The 14,545-nt window shown below is 45.9% G+C and overlaps 1 protein-coding gene across 2 annotated transcripts in view; it reads right to left on the minus strand.

Moving 5' to 3' along the window:
• Positions 1–9,114: 9,114 nt before the first annotated feature.
• Positions 9,115–14,545, minus strand: part of fars2 (phenylalanyl-tRNA synthetase 2, mitochondrial) — a 39,961-nt gene continuing 34,530 nt past the window's right edge. For both annotated transcript variants that reach the window (XM_084702646.1, XM_084702647.1), the window contains exon 8: positions 9,115–9,380. In XM_084702646.1, the coding sequence (XP_084558772.1) occupies positions 9,242–9,380 (139 nt within the window). In that variant the 3' untranslated portion in view covers positions 9,115–9,241. The remainder of the gene's footprint in view (positions 9,381–14,545) is intronic.

Genomic DNA, 14,545 nt, shown 5'->3' on the forward strand with positions numbered 1-14,545 from the left:
TTTCTTTGACCTTGGAACACAGGCCAATGTAAATTAAATGTGCGAAGTAAACGAAACATTTGGAAACGAATATTGCGTTCAGGTTTCGTCAAACGGCGGCTCATTTGCGTGTGTGCTCCCTTTGGGGAACGACTGGTGTGATTTGAAATGCGTGTTTCTGCATTAATAGGGGTGTCTGTGTTTCTCTGTTTCTTTCCAAGAAAAAAAGCCACAACCTGGCTTTTGTTCTGCCTGCACACAGCCCTCTCTGTCTTGATCTGTTAGAAACATCCCCCCTAATCTATATATAGCCTATAAGTAGCTATATTTCTAGGCCTATAGCCATAGGCATTTAGGCCTATAGGTTAAATGCGCGTATAGGATATTATTTTTATAAAACATTAGGATTTAGAAATTAGGGTTGTCAATGTATAGCCTAGGCTATTTGATATGTCACCTTTCCCCATTTCTTGGTTATCTAATTATCACGGCACAAATACTAGACTAAAACAAAACACAGAAATGATTGAGACGCGCTATTATCGCCCGTAAAATAGGCAGAGCTTTCCCGCGAACACCTCATTAAAAATGTATGCCGCCCTAGCGGTTCCCTTGAGACCCATTCCGTTCAGAGCTTCCCCCGTAGCCTCACCGGTCACAGGGCAACACTCTCAGACTGTCTTGTAGGTGCCAGCTTTCGCGAATCTGCTGATTTGGCTGTTCAAAATGAAGACAATACGTCAACAAGCGACGGATAGGCCAATACATTTGATCAAATTAATATCCAGCCCGCATCATAGCATTTATGAGACCGTAAGGCAGGCCTACATTGGTGAAATTTGGCACAGTTTAATGGTTGAATTGTCCGCATACAAACACATTTAACTCAAATACGCAATGCTAAATGCTAAACGTAAAAAAAAAAAACAATTTCTTTGAATGTTCGTTCATCAGTGGGTCCACAACCCATTATTGCTATTTTTAAAATGTTGGATTTTACGGATGGGTTTTAGATTAGGTTGCTCCCAATCATTTATAGGCCTATTTCAAAATGTTCCTTTCAGAAACCAACACAGGCTAATGAAATCCAATATTAGCCTAATGGTATCCGTCTGAGCTACAGAATGCATCTAAACATGATATAATGCTGAGGAACTGCGTAAAGCCGTCATTAACTCCCACAGAAGTAAGAAATAGCTTCTGATAGCACATACAGTGAGAAAGAAACAGCTAGGGTATGTGTAATATCCTAAAGATATTAGGAGAAAGCTATTTCTGCTATAGACTACCCACTCCACTGTCAAAACGGTGATTCAAAAGATCAGGAGAACACGTGAGGAACGGTCCCGAACAGGAGGACAAATCCACCTTCAACCACCACCGTCATTTTTCACTGCTTGCTTTGGGGACAGACTCTGGACGAGACACCGAGGGACTTGGCTTTCTACTGCACATGGCGCTATTTTACTTTCATCTAAGAATCCAGTGTAGGCCTATGTGACCTCTCTGGTCTCAATGAACTAGGACAGGACGACGGGCAGCTCTAAACTGAAGCGACTGCCAAGCAGGCTATGCTCTGAAACCACATTGAACAGAAGCTCTCCGCTAACATCAAATGTTCGGTTCTTCCAGTGTAATGAGATTTGAAGGGATATGGGTGAAAATGGAAGGAAGTTAGAATTCACTCACTGATGGATTCACATGGCTTGTGTGGGCATAGATGTAGGCCCATCAGTGGGCAGTAGGGACATGCCCCTACCCATGCTAAGAGGCCATTGAAACGAGCCCCAATAATTAGCAGCAAAGGGTAGTGGGATATTAGTCACCCACACGTTCAAACCAAACCTACGCCCTTTTATGTAGGCTTTAAACCAACGAAAAAGGCCTTACAGACCTCAATAACCTGTCAGAGAGAGAGAGAGCGGGAGAGGGCAAGGCAGAGTGCGCAAGCAAGAGAGGGAGAGAGAATGGGATAGACAGACATGGAAAAAAGGGAATATTTGTTGTGTTTGAGAGAAAATATTTGAATGGGAGAGAAGTAAGTTACTTTTTCTGATACTGTTTTATAATTCCAATAAATTGTTTTATTTATTGTTCTTTCGAGTGTGTAATTTTAAATTGTATTCAGTTGTTTGTTTGGCTAATGCACTGGCACTGTAAATTGTCATCCCAATAAAGCAATTTTAAATTGAAAAGAGAGAGAGAAATAAAAAGAGAGTTAAAGAGTGAAAGGCAGAGAGAAAAAAAGATAAAGTAAAAGAAAGATAGAGAGAGATGAAGTACTCCAGTACTGGGCAGTGTAGTGGGCCTGGGGAGTGTAATAATGATTTTATTATATTCCGCCCATAGACAATAAATGATGGAATCAATCACTGTAACATCTGTGAAGGACCCTCTAATAACACACATGCCTGCACAGCACTTTTAAGACTCCATAGATCCCCCCCCCCCCCCCCCCCTCCGACACACACACACACACAAACACACAGACACACATTTTTGTCTGGGAGTACATTGTCCAGGTTTGACCAACGCAACATATTGAAACAACTATCTTTAAATAATGCTGAGTGCACATGCTTGGTCAGCAACTCTGAACCATGTGTGTATGTGTGTGTGTGTGTGTGTAGAAGTGTAAATGTACACAAACACGCGCACACAGAATATATGCCCACATGGCGATGTTAGAGAAAGAGAGAAATAGCAGGGATATAGAATTCATAATATTTCATCTAATCCTAATCTGGAAGAATTAAATTACATGGTGTGTTAATGAAATTAGACCTGGTCTATATGGTCTGTCTAGACTCTGCCATGATTGCTGTCCTGTTAGGTTAGCTATCAACATATAATTTCATTAGAGAGCTGTACTAGGCATTCAGACCATGTCTGATGTTTGGCTGGTATACAATTACACAGTTCCCCAGAAATACACTATTCCCACCCTGCTCACCTCCACCCTGCTCACCACCACCCTGCTCACCTCCACCCTGCTCACCACCACCCTGCTCACCTCCACCCTGCTCACCTCCACCCTGCTCACCACCACCCTGCTCACCACCACCCTGCTCACCTCCACCCTGCTCACCACCACCCTGCTCACCACCACCCTGCTCACCACCACCCTGCTCACCTCCACCCTGCTCACTTCCACCCTGCTCACCACCACCCTGCTCACCACCACCCTGCTCACCACCACCCTGCTCACTTCCACCCTGCTCACCACCACCCTGCTCACCTCCACCCTGCTCACTTCCACCTTGCTCACCACCACCCTGCTCACCTCCACCCTGCTCACCACCACCCTGCTCACCACCACCCTGCTCACCTCCACCCTGCTCACAACCCTGCTCACCACCACCCTGCTCACCACAACCCTGCTCACCTCCACCCTGCTCCGTCGCTATAGACACACCATCTCTCTCCATCTTTTTCACCTTTCTCTCTCTCTCTCTCTCTCTCTCTCTCTCTCTCTCTATATATATATATATATATATATATATATATATATATATATATATATATTTCTATTACCTGCCCCACTCGTTCGGCCTCTCACTAATTTTTCCCTCTCTGTTATTCCTTTCTCCTTCTCTTTCTCTTCTCCTTCTGCCAAAGAGATTGGATAAAAGAACTGGAGTCCCTGTCCTGTAACAGAGTTCCCTCCTTTATTCTTTCCCTTCCTTTCACTTTCTTTGTCCTTTGTTTATTTCTCTTCTTTTCTTTTTTATTTCCTCTCGCTCTTCAGTCCCCCCCCTCTCCCCCTCAACCCTGAGCCAGTGAGGAATGAGCGTGGAGGACGTGTTGACCTGAGGAGTCTGGGGGTAGGGGCAGGGTGGAGGGGAGGGGTGGAGGAGCCTGGAGAGTAGCCTGACGCCACTGAATGCTTGATTAATGCCAAACTCAACACTCGTCCTCCTCCCCTCTCTGTTCCCCAGCACACTTCAGATATTCCCTGAGTCATTAAGGCTAGCTCTCTCTTTCCTTCTTGCCAACACAACTTTGTTTCTCTGTTTCTGTCTCTCTCTATGTACTGTACATGTAAACATATCTGTCCTCATTCTTTCTCTCCCTTTCTTGCACATAGGCCTACTCTGACACACAGTAGTCAACTGCCAGATATTCTAAATCATTACTACTAAGAGTAGACTTCCCAGGATTCCCTCAGGACCCAGAGGTGTCTCTGCATACTGCCCGACAGAAAGACATCACTGATTAAAATATATGCACAGGGCTGGTGTAAAACACTGTGCTAACCCCACAGTGGAGCACTATAAAATATACTGTATGTTATTATTATGAGTGTTATAAGACTGAATTGGTCCAACTCACTCCTCAGTGAACACAACGCCCACCCGTGCTGTCGGACTGCTCCTTTTCTGTTGGCGTAGGAGGCAGGAGCCATGTGTGGTTGGTGGTCATGTTTCTAGAAGTAGGAGGAGCCAGAATGGAACCCCAAGGACGGTCGAGGGAGAGAAGGAAGAAGTTATAACATGGAGCCACGTTGTGACCAAAGCCTAGTTCCACTAGAACGTTCTAATCAGCTGCTGTCAGATCTGAAGAGGGACTTCAGACTAGAGATAAGTCGCTACCAAGTTATACTCATTGATTAATATCTTTGGTGATCAAAAACCCACTTTAATTTAGATCCCATCTTAAATCCTATCTGTAATACATGAACTTAGCACAGAGTGACCACTGTGTCACCTTCATACTGCTAAGAGAGATAGATGGAGGGTGATAGAGAAAGGGACTGAAAGAAAAGGGACTAGACAGGAAAAGCCTAACAGAATACGAGTCGGGCAAAAATGTGGATGCGTTGCAGTACAAATATACAGAAGTAAATTGTAAGAATATGTATTACTCAACAAGAAAATCCTCAGCACAAGAGAACAAGGAAACTGTGAATGATGCAAAAGAAAAGTAATTAGTGAAAGATCCAAGCTACCTAACCAAACAGATCGTGGCACCCGTTCCTAGCCTGGACAGATAGATTGTGGATTGGTGGGGAAAAGATGCATGAATGATGACGGATGACAGGCCAGTTGTGGAAGGACATTCGAATGGTTGGATGAGAGTGAGGGGGAGACATGGGACAACACAACAGAACAAGAGAACCCTTAATGCAGGACGAAGGACTTAACGGACGGGAGGAAAGAGATCCAGCAAACTTAAAACAGAGACTATAACGTGAGAGTAAAAGAGAGAGGGACAGAGAGAGGGACAGAGATAGAGGCATTTGGAGAGAGAGTGAGGCAGCAGAGCTACAGGGTGATGGTTTTTTTCCATTGTCTGTGTGTTGTCTGTCTTTGATCTGGGATTCCTCAAGTGTTCCAAGCGCTGAAACATCTTCATCTCAATCTGTCAGAAGGAGGGATGGAAAGAGAGAAAGGGAGGCAAGGAGAAAGAGGGAGAGAAAGGGCGGGAGAGATAAAGAGTAAGCAAACGAGAGAGAAAGGGAGAAGGAGAGGTGAAGAGGATTCGAGAAACAGATAGATTGAGGGAGAGAGAGAAAGAGAAAGAGAGAGAGAGAGAGAGAGAGAGGAGGGAGGGACCTCCTCTGATGTTGCTCAGTGTAAAGTGTGATGCTTCTATAAATACCTGCCCTAAATTTTCTAAAGTTACACAGAGCCACCACCACCATGCACGTTCACACACACACACACACACACACACACACACACACACAAACACAAACACACACACACACGCTTTGTTGTAAAGCGTGTCTCATCTTTTCATCACCTACATTCAGACTGGAGAATTAGCGCCTGTGAGAAGCACCACTGTGTGGTACAAGCCAGCTCCTACTGGCTGGCTGATTCATCACTACTCTGTCACACTGCATAATACCTGTCTCCTACACAACCACGTTTAATTCCTTTACTGTTGCATGCGCGCATGTGTGATGGTGTGTGTGTGTAATTGTGTGTGTTAGTCAGGATCGGATATTGTGTGCTTGTCCACTACAGGCCACAATATATGAAATATGGGGAGGTCCAGATTTTCATTAGAAGGGTTTCTTGCTGCTAAGACTAGCATGATGTAATCTTCTCAGCGAGTCACTGAACTGGATCCAAAATGACAGCAGCTAACTATCATATAACAGATACAGTAGTAGACAGGAACACTGCAGCTGCAGAATAGACAACATCAAATAATAAGGGAAGTATACCATGATTGTTGAGTGGTTTAACACCAGCTATGAGGGTCTAACATCCATTCTCCTCTGTCAGCGACGCTCTCCAACTCTCTCTGAGAAAACAGGCAGAAAAAAATACTGCAAAGAATTACCATGGTAACCGCTCCTGATTGGCGCAGTTCTCTCTCCATGCCAATCCCTACCCAGAATCCCCTCTGGTCCACGGGCGTTTGGAGGCGGCTCCCAGAAGGCAAACCGTTGCAAGGTTAAGTCATTCCTTTGTGTCTGGATTACCCGCCAGGTTTCTCACCGGCGACCCGTGTCTCTCTGTCCCCGAGAGTGTGTTTGTTTAGCAGTGTGTTTATGTGCATATAGGTGTGTTTGTGTGTGTATATGAGAGAGAATGTTTTTTTGTTTTTTTGGGGGGGGGGGGGGGCTGTAGATGTATGTGTGTATGTGAGAAGAAGAAGGTTTGTGTGTGAGTAGGTGCAAAAGTGTGAGTGTTGGTGTGTACATGAGAAAGAGTGTTGAGTGTCTTGTGTGTAAAGGCCTTCGACAACTTCAACTTAGACGGCTCTCTCTGTCTCCTTCTAGTAGGCCTTCTGTCTCGCTATCTCTGTATCAGATACCTCCCCCTCTATAGCCCCCACCGCTGTCTTGCTCTCTCTCTCTCTCTCTCTCTCTCTCTCTCTCTCTCTCTCGGTCTCTCTCTCTCTTTCACACACACACACACACACACACACACACACACACACACACACACACACACACACACACACACACACACCTCATGTGTGAAACACAGACATGGCTGAGCATGCTGAAGGTGTGTGTGTGTGTGTTGTGACGACACTGACTTCACTTAACACCTCTGGTGAAATACACTCTTTACATCTACCTATCTGTGTGTGTGTGTGTCTGTCTGCCTGTCAGTCTCAGTAACTCTAGCCTGACAGAACTCTAGAGCAGACTCACAGAAGAGAAGTCACTTCTTGATGTGGTCAGACAGGCAACAAATACACAAGTAAACACACAGACATACACGCACAAATAAACACTCTTTCTCACTTTCTCTCTCTTTTTCAAGCACAATACATTATCATGAACCTGACACACCCAAATATAGAGATGGACAGAGGCAGAGAGGAAGAGGAAAGGGTGAACAGGAGGATAGGTGATGAGTGTATGCTGGCTGACAGCTATGCCCTTTGAGAGGAAAATAAGGCTGTTTGATTGGCTGATGCATGGGACATCCTGACTGGTTGTTTGCCCTGTGCTCTAAGCCAATGACTGGTTTGTTTGAGCATGTCCAGAGGACTCTGACATGAAGAACAAGTGACCAAGAATCCATGAGACAGGATGGAGGGATGGAGAAAGAATGCAGAAAGGAAGAGATGAAAAGGAAGACAAACAGAAAGTAAGTAAAAGCGACAGAAAAAGTTGGAGGGGGGAAGAGAGGAATATAGGAATGCTACTTCTATGTGGACGATTTATATACTGCAGGGAAAACTCTCTATAAAACACACATGGATCTGTGCACACGCGCGGCTTTACAACATAGTAGATCAACAGAGTTCTTAAACCAGCAAAGCTACAGACTCATGTGAACTGGAGCGGACTGGATGGAGCTCACTAGTGACCAGAGCCCCCCCTTCACACAAACCCACACACACACACACAGACACAGACACACACCCAGACACTCACACACACATTGGTGCTACTGTCACTCCTGCTAATTGCTTGCAGAAGCTCTAAAATTTCTGGTCATCAAGGCCCATTTCAGCCAATCAGGGACCTGTCACAACTTTGTCTAAGGGCTCTGATTACGTAAAGCTAAAAGTTATTATTATAAACTGTTGTATAAATATGGAATTTTCAATATGCGTTGGTTGTGCAGTGCATTTGTGTGTGTGACTGCAAGCCAGAGGGCAGGGCAAAAATAAAAAGACAAATCTGTCCGCCCGGAGGAACTGACTTTTGTCATAGCAACGAGCTTCCCTGGCTGGGACGTCTAGCGAATGTAACTTCCAGTTCTTGATGCTAATAAACCAAGCCTTTGTAATCCGATCTCTGTCTGAGCCATTTTTGGAGTCCACCACAGTAGTTTTATCCACTCAAAGACAATTTTTATTCTATTGATCTCTCTTTTTCTCGCCTTTCTTCTCTCTGTACACCCCTACACCTTTTCCCTCTCCTCTCCAGATATCTCCTCCTCCTGTCCTCTCACGGTCCCTCTGAGAGTGACTGCAGTTTTAACTCGCATCTTAAAACACTTCTTTCAACAAGATATCGTTCAGTTGGAGCTTTTAAAACAGTTTTGCTTCTGAACCAGCCTCAGTCCAGAGCTGGACCTGCCTCAATCTCCCTGCTCTCGATTAAGTCTCCACACACTCTCTCATCAAGACACAAATTGAATTTATATTCTCCGGAGGGATGTACGTGTGTGTGTGTTTGGAGGAGGGGGGGGGTTCTCTATAATCTCTACACGCCTCCCTCATCCTCCTTTTTGTCTAACCTGACAGTCAAAAGCAGGGGGAGTAAAATGTCACAGAAAGAGAGAGAACAGAGAGAGAGAAACCAAGGAAACCTGGAAGGTAGAGAGACCTTCTCTAATGTTGCTCTATGTAAACAGTGTACATTAGGTCTGTTAATGTATAAAAATGTGACACACTCACATCTACGCACAATGTTGGTGATTGGATAACATCTTAATTACTTATAATGAAGATCCCTCCAGCCCATCGAGACAGACAGGAACCACAAATAGCCTCATCTGGAATTAACATGCACGAACACACCCTCAAAACACACAGCAGTTCCAGGCCCATTGGCAGAACAGAGAAAGGGAAGACGGTATAACACACACACACACACACACAAACGGGAAGGTATTATCACTGAAGTAAACATGGTTATCACCTGATGAGGCGGAGTAGAAACAGCTGTACACAGCCTCCCAGTGTGGAGAATAAATACACAACTACGACCACTCTATCCAAATGTTGAGGTTTATTTGAAACGCACTGTCAGTAAATGTACATGGAAACACGGTGTATAAAGAACCCCCCCATTTCCCGATCCTTCCCAGTGTACATACTGGTGGAGGGTGTGTGTGTGTCAGTACCTCCCCTCCACACCCAGCTCCTTCTCAGCAGCTTGTTCAATGGCCCGGTGGACGACCCTAACTTCTTCCTGGGTCAAAGTTCGCTCCATGTGGCGGTAGACAATTCTGTAGCAGTGGCTCTGTCTCTGTGTCCTGGAGGGAGGAAGGGGAGTATTTTAGTGGATGAGAGGTATTCAAATTTGTGTCACATGTCTTGTGACAAGCACATCTTATTGTCCTGCTTGTCCTCTGAGAGAAGGGTAGGTCAGATATGTAATATTTGAATACTACTGTATTATAGACACAAACACATGTAAACATGGCCACACATACACACACATCCCCCTGTCTGAGGAATATGTGAATGAGGATTAACAGAGAGAAGAGAAAGATGGGGGGGAGAGAGAGAGCAGTGGCAGTAGTGTATTTTAGTGATATAAGACTTCAGAAGACCCATGTAGCCCGCACTTGGTGTGCGTGTGTGTTTGTGATGTGTGTTGTTGAACATGTGCGTGTGTCTTGGTATGTGTGTGTGTGTGTGTGAAGAGTGTCTCTGAACCACATACAAAGCAAAATTGCTGAGGAGAGGATGTGTGAGGCTGGGGATTTCTACCAACCTCTCCAGGGGTGACTTGTATCGTCCCACACATACAAGCGCACACACACACACAAGCACATACACACACACAAGCACATACACACTATAACTCTCTCATTTGGCAACTTCAAATCAGCCTCTTCCTGTGAAGTCACACACAATGAAGATGACTCCGTCTCCATTTACACCCATGTGTGTGTGTGTGTGACTGTGTGTGTGTGAGTGAGTGTATGCGTGTGTGTTTGTGTGAAGCAGAGCAGACCTGCAGCTCATTACCAACAGCACAGATGAGAGAGAAGCGAGGAGAGGCGAGGAGGAGGAGGAGAAGGGAGGAGAAAAGAGAGCAGGAGGAGAGGCAAGGAGGAGGAGGAGAAGAGAGGAAGGTCTGGAGACTGGCCTGATGTTTAATCGGAAGCACTTGAGGTTAAACGACAGCCGATCCCCTCTTTTCATCTCCCGTCTCTCTCTCACTGAGACAGGAGGATAGATTACATTTTTCCATCTTTTCACGCCGTGACTGAGTACAGATGGTTCTTGGAATGGGGAGGGGGTGTCCTAGGGCAGGGGGAGGATAAGACGAGATGGAGAGGGGGAGGAGAGAGAGGGGGAAGAGGGAGAGGGGGAGGAGGGAGAGGGGGAGGAGGAGGGAGAGGACTGGTAGACTGTATATGAAAGAAGAGTCTCCATCCTCCATAAGCCCCTCCCTTAACTTGGGAGGGTGACCTCCAACACACTGGGAGGTGTGTGTGTGTGTGTCTGTGTGTGTGTGTGTGTGTCTGTGTGTGTGTGTGTATGCATGTGTGAGCCTGACTGTCAGATGATAAAAGATCCTCTGTTTAGGTGTGGAGAGATATAATTGGTGTGTGTGTCCTCACAAGACAAGGAAACACCAGGTGAGGAGAAATCAATTAACCCAACAGGGAGAGGGAGGAGGGAGAGATGGAATGAGGGAGGAAAGGGAAAAAGATGGAGGAAGTGTGAGAGAAATGGAGGGAGTATTAGAGAGACCGATGGAGAAAAGGAAATAAAGAGAGATGGCACGAGACAAAAAGAGAGATAACTAGAGAGGGAGGGGTGAAATGCCAAATATAGATGAGTTTTTTTAATTAATAGTCAGTGAGGATGATGCTGTGGAAAGTGCCAGAAACACAGACAGCTATTGACCTCCACACACACATCGTACTGTTGCTGACTTTCCTTCTTTCCCTCTTCCTCTCTTTTTTACTCTCTGAATCCCTGTTTATCTACCCCCATCACCTGCTCTATCAATATATAGTCAGTATAGTACAGCAGTATGGTATAGTATAGTAGTACAGTAGTACAGTATACTAGTATAGTATAGTACAGTAGTGTAATAAAGTAGTATAGTTCAGTACACAGGGTTTACCGCAGCACTTTACAGTTAAGACTGCCGCCTAAGCAACTCACGCCTGCCGCCTTAACTACGTTACAATGACTTTTTTTATAGCGATATCCGCCATGTTACTCTGTCCTGTTTTCAACTTTCTATTCCAAAACGACAGTCTCCCTTCATTAGGCTATCGCACAAACCACCCCCCCCTCCCCCATTGTCGTCTGACGCCCCCCCCCCCCCCCGATCTGACGGCGGCACCCACGCTACCACCTTGACTAACACATTTTCTGCAGGAAACCCTGGTACAGTACAGTAGTATAGCACAGTATTAAAGTATAGTACAGTATTCTAATTAAGTAGTTTAGTTGTATAGTACAGTAAAGTAGTATAGCACAGTAGTATTGTATAGTACAGTAGTATAGTATAGTATAGTATAGTATAGTATAGTAGTATAGTACAGTACAGTATAGTTGTATTGTTCACATGCTGTTTTAGAAGCAGCCTTCCATCCAACCTTCCCAGGCGATAATGGAAAAATAAATTATTCAGAGATGGAGAGAGAACATCGAAAAGATAATCAATAGCGTTTGGCAACGTCGAAGGCCTAGTTAGAGAAATGACATTTGTTGTTTCTGTCCCTCTCTCCTCTCCTCCCTCTCTCCCCCTCCCGTCTGTCTAGGCACAGGCAGAGACAGAGTCTGACATTTCAATGCGTTAGCACAGGTGTTCAATAATTCACCAGACTGAAGCACAACAGCGATACCCACACAACAACTGGTTGTACAGGAGCAGCCTCCTCCTGCTTATTGGCCTGTTGGCTACATTTACATGGAGGGTCGAGGTTGGAGGAAGAAGGTGAAGTGTAGAGGAAGAGGACAGGAGCAGAGAACATGGGCAGCATGCGACACACAGAGTGTGAGTGCACGGTGGAGATGTGGAGAACACGGTTTCACATTTAGAGAGGCCTTTAACCATTAACTGAAGGATATTACACCAACCTCTCTGTCTCTCAGACACACATTCACGCACACGCACCCACACACGTGTGCGCAAACACAACGCACACCCACACACGTGTGCACAAACACAACACACATGCACACACACACTTGTGCGTCCACTCAAGCCTGTAAATCTATCATTCCCAAAGGGGGTCCATCAGAGTAGCGAGGAGCACTCAGAACCTGTTCCCTCTCTGCAGGGGACATCTGACACACACACACATCAAGACAGAAACAAAGTACACATGCACACATAAACAAATTTACCTTTTACCTTCTACTTGTGAGTGAATCCAACCCACACACACAATACAGTGTATTTTCTCTCTCTACTATTTTTAAAAGCCTTTATTGTATTATGAGTCATGTTTCGCTCTCCGCGTAGCAGACCCGGCTCTGTGTTCCTGTGGATTCAGAAACAGGAAGCTGTTTGGACCTGTCGGTTTCACTCTCAATGAAAGAACCAATACTACATCCCTATTAGCATATATTACCATTCCTTTCTACTCCGTCTCCTCCCCCAAACACCTTTCTCTCCCTCTCCCTCTCCTTTTTTCTTGCTGTTGTTCTATGAGATTGGGTAATTTTGCTGCATCAAATCTGCCTTCACATACCAAAACACTCACACAAGTCCTGTGAGACACACACACTCACACACACACACACACACTCGCACGCTCGCACACAGCCAAACTAGCTGGGACCACGTGGTCTGCCTGACAGTTCTGTAGGAAAAGACAGGATCACACTGTTCTGAAGAGAGATGGAGGGAGAGACTGTGGAAGGGAAAGATAGATGGATGGATAGAGAGATGGAGGCTAGGAAAGAGGTGTATGGGTCTCCTTCAGAGAGAGGGAGAGAGAGAGGAGAGACAGAAAGAGAGAGGGGAGGGAGAGATAGAGAGAGACAGAGGAGAGAGCGAGAGAGAGCGAGAGAGCGAGAGAGCGAGAGAGAGAGAGACAGAGAGACAGAGAGAGAGAGAGAGAGAGAGAGAGAGAGAGAGAGAGAGAGAGAGAGAGAGAGAGAGAAAGAGAGAGAGAGAGGGAGAGAGAAAGGGATGCTGCAGCAGTAAAGACAGTTAGAAAAGCCTGTCTGTGAATCTGAGAGGAGAGAGCTGGAGTAACATGACACTTCCTGATGGAGGGAGTTTAGAGAGGGGGGAGGAGGAGGAGAGAGGGAGGTGGAGGCGGAGGCCAGAGGGAGTAGGAGGGGGGACAAGAGAGCACGGGGAGAGGAAGTTCCAAGGGAGGAGGAGAGATGGATGAAAAACCTCTGCCATTAAGCCCCCCCTGCTCCTCCACCCATTTATTTCTCTTTCTGTCTCCTCTCTCTCCCACACTCCCTGTACAGCCCCACCCACCCACTCTCCCTCTCTCTCTCTCCTTCCCTCCTTTCCACACACCCACCCTCTGTCTTTCTCTCCTCTCTTCCCCTCCACCTCCATCCTCCCCCGCACCCCTCCACCTCTCCTCTCCCCCACCCCCCCATCCACCGGCCCAACCCTCTCTTTCTTCTCCTTTTGTAAGCGGATTTGTCTCAGACCTGGCGCTCATTCCTGATGAAATGATTAAGGGAGGTAGAGAAGAAAGAGAGAAACCTGTTCCCTTCATCAATATTGGTGTGGAACAAAGGTGACAGACCAATCAATCTGCATCCGGTTAAACACTTCTGATTGGCTGTCTGGACCCCAGGCAGATGCCGTACTTTCCTGTTCAGTCCTACTGCTAGGCTGGATAACTGAGGAACTAGGAGGTGGAGGGGATAGGAGGCTAACAGTTGGGAGACAAAATAGTGTCTGGTGACAACCTGGGGCACAGTCTAGACAGAACACTTTGTACAGAAGATGTAACAATGTAAAGTTAGCTTCTAATAGAATCCCACCCCCTCTCTCTCTCTGTGTCCTCCTGTGTTTTAAGGCCCTGGATTGGAGAATGACTAGCAGAGACAAATCATATGTTCCTAATGAAAGACACACAGAGAGAAATTCTCTAATGATGAGAGGAGGGGTGGAATACGGAGGGGGAGGGGGGATGGAGGGGCTAGAGGCTCACGACAAGAGACAGAACGTAAATTATTAAGTTTTCTGTCACAGAAGAGAAGAAGCATGTCTTTCAATGGAGAATTTGGGGGGATGGAGGGACAGAGAGATAGAGGGATGGAGGGAGAGATGACAATGATGAGTATTCCCTTGTTCAAGAGCAAATATAGCCTCCCACAGAGTTGTGGGATACAGAAAAGGGGGTTAGATGTTCAGTACGAACAAAACATGCACGGTGTGCTTGTGTGTGAGTGCTCATTTGATGTGGGTGTGAGCAAAAGAGAGATAGGAGATAAATAACATGTGTTAAAAACAAGGAGATGGAGT

The sequence above is a fragment of the Hypomesus nipponensis genome, chromosome 8 (assembly GCF_054491055.1).
Source record: "Hypomesus nipponensis isolate SF chromosome 8, ASM5449105v1, whole genome shotgun sequence".
NCBI classification, from domain to species: Eukaryota; Metazoa; Chordata; class Actinopteri; order Osmeriformes; family Osmeridae; genus Hypomesus; species Hypomesus nipponensis.